Source organism: Musca domestica, unplaced genomic scaffold, assembly GCF_030504385.1.
Source record: "Musca domestica strain aabys unplaced genomic scaffold, Musca_domestica.polishedcontigs.V.1.1 50, whole genome shotgun sequence".
Taxonomy (NCBI): Eukaryota; Metazoa; Arthropoda; class Insecta; order Diptera; family Muscidae; genus Musca; species Musca domestica.
The window spans coordinates 3,543,291-3,548,040 of record NW_026712347.1 but is presented as its reverse complement, the minus strand read 5'-3'; the positions used below and the strand labels follow the sequence as shown (position 1 = coordinate 3,548,040).

General features: G+C 39.5%; 1 protein-coding gene across 1 annotated transcript; it reads left to right on the top strand.

The window, feature by feature from the left end:
• LOC101896908 (valine--tRNA ligase) lies at nt 1-4,530 on the top strand. The gene is made up of 5 exons (XM_005176351.4): nt 1-355; nt 732-899; nt 1,338-2,600; nt 2,752-3,781; nt 3,841-4,530. Exons 1-5 carry the CDS (start codon nt 161-163, stop codon nt 4,341-4,343), a joined length of 3,159 nt encoding a protein of 1,052 aa, XP_005176408.1. The 5' UTR covers nt 1-160; the 3' UTR covers nt 4,344-4,530.
• The last annotated feature ends 220 nt before the right edge of the window (nt 4,531-4,750 follow it).

Sequence of the window (4,750 nt, the reverse complement as noted above, 5' to 3'; positions counted from 1 at the left end):
CGTTAGTCGACCTACGTAGCCCTATTGCACACGTTTTCAACATTTCTCGGCCAGTGTTTATCAATAGGACTGCATCACCAACCAATTGCATTGGGTCATAAAAAAATTATTAAACATAACTAAAACTACACACAGTGGTTGGAATTTCCGATAAATAACCATGCCTGAGGAACAACAAACTACCGTAAATGGTGAAGGTGCTGCTCCAGCCGCAGCTAACGGTGAGCCACCAAAGACAGCTAAGCAATTGGAAAAGGAAGCTAAAAAGGCTGAAAAATTGGCCAAACTTCAAGCTAAGCTGGATAAGAAGGCAGCAGCTGCTCCAGCTGCCGCTGAGAAGAAAGAAAAACCAGAGGTAAGCTCCTGATGCAATATTTAGTGCAATGACGAAAGAATTGGGGTTAGAAAATGTCATGAATGAGTGTACAACACACAAGATACCGATGCCTATAGTGAAAAAAGTAAGTGTGGATGAAGAGAGGTTGTCTTGTGGAGGGCCAAGGGGGTTTTGTGCTTGTCATGAAAAAGTAAGAGGTGCTTTATTGAATGTCTTAGTAGCATGATGGTTTGTTGTTGGTTATTGAACAAAAAACTACAAAAACACAGCGTAATTGTATCAAAAAAGTTTTTGTACAAATCCAGTGAAAGTTTAACAATTTTTATTTAATTGTCTTTAGCTCTTTTTGTTGTTGTTATTCGTATCTAATTATGTGCGGTATTTTGAATTTCAGAAAAAGGCAAAGGAAACAAAAGAGGCTGCCGTGTACAAAGCCAACACAGCCCCTGGAGAAATGAAAGATATCAGTGGACCATTGCCTGATGCCTACAGTCCTGGCTATGTGGAGGCCCAGTGGTATAGCTGGTGGGAAAAACAAGGTTTCTTCACACCTGAATATGGGGTAAGATAGAAATTTATTATTACTTTTTTGTTTAGTTCCAAGTTGAATACTCCAGAATAATCAAGAAAAGGACAACGCACAGATGTGCCAATGGTAACAATGGGATGTCCTTTAATTAAATCAACAGGCCACAAACATAATACTAGTGTTCAAAGAACGGGGGCCAAACTCTTGAAAGATATCGAAAACAATATTTTTTTACTCTAAATTACATTAAAATTAATCATTTCAATCGAAATTTGTTCGATATCGAATGAGATAATATGGTCACTGGGTCTTTATTTCTTGCCATTGGGTAAATCTTAAAAATGTTAAATCGCCTATGAATATGCTTGTATATAATTTTTGAATTGTGTATATTTTTTTCCTTATAATACATATTTTCAGCTAATTAAAAATGCTTCCACTTGACTAAAGTTTTTCTTTTTTACTTTTTAGCGTTCTAGCATTTCAGACAAGAATCCCAAAGGCAACTTCGTCATGGTAATTCCCCCACCCAATGTTACCGGTTCTCTTCATTTGGGTCATGCCCTTACAAACGCCATTGAAGATGCTATAACACGCTACAATCGTATGAAGGGTAAAACCACCTTATGGGTTCCCGGATGTGATCATGCCGGCATTGCCACTCAAGTTGTGGTGGAAAAACTCCTTTGGCGTGAACAAAAACTAACACGTCACGATTTGGGTCGTGAAAAGTTCATTGAGAAAATTTGGGAGTGGAGACGTGAGAAGGGTGTTCGCATTTATGATCAACTTAAATGTTTGGGTTCATCTTATGATTGGACTCGTGTTGCCTTTACCATGGATCCAAAATTGTGCAAAGCAGTTACGGAAGCTTTTGTTCGTTTACACGAGGACGGCAGCATTTATCGTAGTTCACGCTTGGTCAATTGGTCATGCACTTTACGTTCAGCTATTTCTGATATTGAAGTGGACAAAATTGACATTCCCGGTCGCACATTCTTTTCCATTCCTGGCTACGATGAAAAGGTGGAATTTGGTGTTTTAGTGAAATTTGCCTACAAAGTTGAAGATTCCGATGATGAGATTATTGTGGCCACAACTCGTATTGAGACTATGTTGGGTGATACCGCTGTCGCTGTCCATCCCAATGATGAACGTTACAAGCGTTTGCATGGTAAATTCGTTAAACATCCATTCTGCGCCCGTCGTCTACCCATTGTATGTGATGAATTTGTTGATATGAACTTTGGTACCGGTGCCGTCAAAATAACCCCAGCCCATGATCCCAACGATTATGAAGTTGGAAAACGTTGCAATTTGCCTTTCATTACCATCTTCAATGATGATGGTTACATTATTGGTGATTATGGTGAATTTACAGGCATGAAACGGTTTGTGTGCCGTAAACAGATTTTGGAAAAGCTCAAGGAATTGGGTCTCTATCGCGAAACTGTCAACAATCCTATGGTGGTACCATTCTGCAGTCGTTCCAAGGATGTCGTTGAGCCAATGATCAAACCCCAGTGGTATGTTAAATGTTCGGAAATGGCTGAAAAGGCAACAGAAGCTGTACGCTCTGGTGAGCTTAAGATTATTCCTGAACACCATACCAAGACTTGGTATCACTGGATGGATGGCATTCGTGATTGGTGTGTGTCCCGTCAATTGTGGTGGGGTCACCGTATCCCAGCATATTATGTTACATTTAATGATCCTTCAATTACAGCTGGTTCGGTAAGTTGAAGATTCGGAAATTTAAATTTTTAAATGTGTGTTAAATATTTGCTTTTTTCATGCTTCCTTTTTCAAAAGTTGGCAGTGGTAATATTTATTAGCATCATAAATGTCCAATAATTAATGGGTGATATTTTCTTCTCTCCTTTAGTCTGATGATGAAGCCTATTGGATTGTGGCCCGCTCACAAGAAGAGGCATTGGCCAAGGCCGCTGAACGTTTCAAGGTAGATGCTAGCAAAATTGTCCTCAATCAAGACGAAGATGTTTTGGACACCTGGTTCAGTTCTGGTCTGTTCCCATTCTCTGTATTTGGCTGGCCTGATAATACAGCAGATTTGGAAGCATTCTATCCTACTTCTTTGCTGGAAACCGGTCATGATATTCTCTTCTTCTGGGTGGCTCGTATGGTCTTCTTTGGCCAGAAGTTGTTGGGTAAACTTCCCTTCAAGGAGGTGTACTTGCATCCTATGGTTCGTGATGCCCATGGCCGTAAGATGTCTAAGTCTTTGGGTAATGTTATTGATCCCATGGATGTCATCAAAGGCATTAGTCTGGAGGGATTGCATGCTCAATTGGTTAATTCGAATTTGGATCCTCGTGAAATTGACAAAGCCAAGGCTGGCCAGAAACAAGATTTCCCCAATGGTATTCCCGAGTGTGGTTCGGATGCTTTACGTTTCGCCTTGTGCGCCTACATTACACAGGCACGTGATATTAATTTGGACATTAATCGTGTCCAGGGTTATCGTTTCTTCTGCAACAAACTGTGGAATGCCACCAAATTTGCCCTTATGTACTTCACTGGAGATGAAAAATTCACCTCCAACTTCCAACTGAATGGCAGTGAAAATAATATGGATGTTTGGATTTTGTCCAGACTCTCTGCGGCCGTTGAAGCTTGCAATAATGGTTTTGAACAATACGACTTTGCTGCCGCTACAACAGCTTGTTATAGCTTTTGGTTATACGATTTGTGTGATGTTTATTTGGAATGTTTGAAACCCATATTCCAAAGTGGTACCGATGACCAGAAGGTTGCTGCCCGCAAGACATTGTTTGCTTGTTTGGATTTGGGACTTAAGTTGCTGTCGCCATTTATGCCTTTCATTACCGAAGAATTGTATCAACGATTGCCACGTGCTGATAGTACACCAAGTATATGTGTGACATCATATCCTGGTATGTTGAAAAACGTTTATTTTCTATTGCTTAAAAATTACTAAGTATTGATTTTTTAGACAACACCTATTGGCGCAATGAACAAGTCGAAAAGGATGTGGAGTTCATGCAAAAAGCTGCCCGTATCATACGTTCCGCACGCTCGGACTACAATTTGCCCAATAAAACCAAGACCGAAGCCTACATTGTTTGTACCGACTCTCAACCCAATGATATACTCAAGAAATATGCCAGTGACTTGGCCACTGTATCATATTGTTCCAAGATTGAATTTGATCAAACACCACCAGCCGGTTGCGCTATTCTTACCGTTTCCGGTCAATGTGAGGTTCATCTTCTGCTAAAGGGTCTCATTGAAGCCGACAAAGAAATCGCCAAACTACAAAAGAAACAAGCCCAATTGGAACAAGCTGTGACAAAACTCAAACAAGCCATGTCGGCCAGTGATTATACCACAAAGGTACCTGCTGAAGTCCAAACAGCAAATACTGAGAAATTGGCCCAATCTGAAAGTGAAATTCAACGCATTGCCCAAGCTATGGAAACCCTGAAATTGATGTAAAGTGCAGTGGTCATGAGAGAGTGGGGATGGGAGGGATCTATAGATTCATTTGCATTTTAATCCCCATACTTTGATTTAATTTATATTTTGACGACAAGGAATTTAATTTATTTTACACATATTCTACAAGGTATACAGATATGCCTTGCTTTTGTATTTAATAGAAAGCTGTGCTTACAAAGTTTAACTTGATCTGCTATTTATTGTCTCACAAAGGATATTAAAGTATTTGTCTCTATAAAATATGTATGGTTTAGACAGTTTGCTAAAATAGTTAAATTTATATCAAATAATAACAATAAAATGACAAAAAAACGACAAATTGTAGAGCCAATTATTGTGTGATCAAATGAGGGAGAGCAATGGTGATGTGTCAGAAAAAAACAAGTAGAAAAGCAAATACAGGG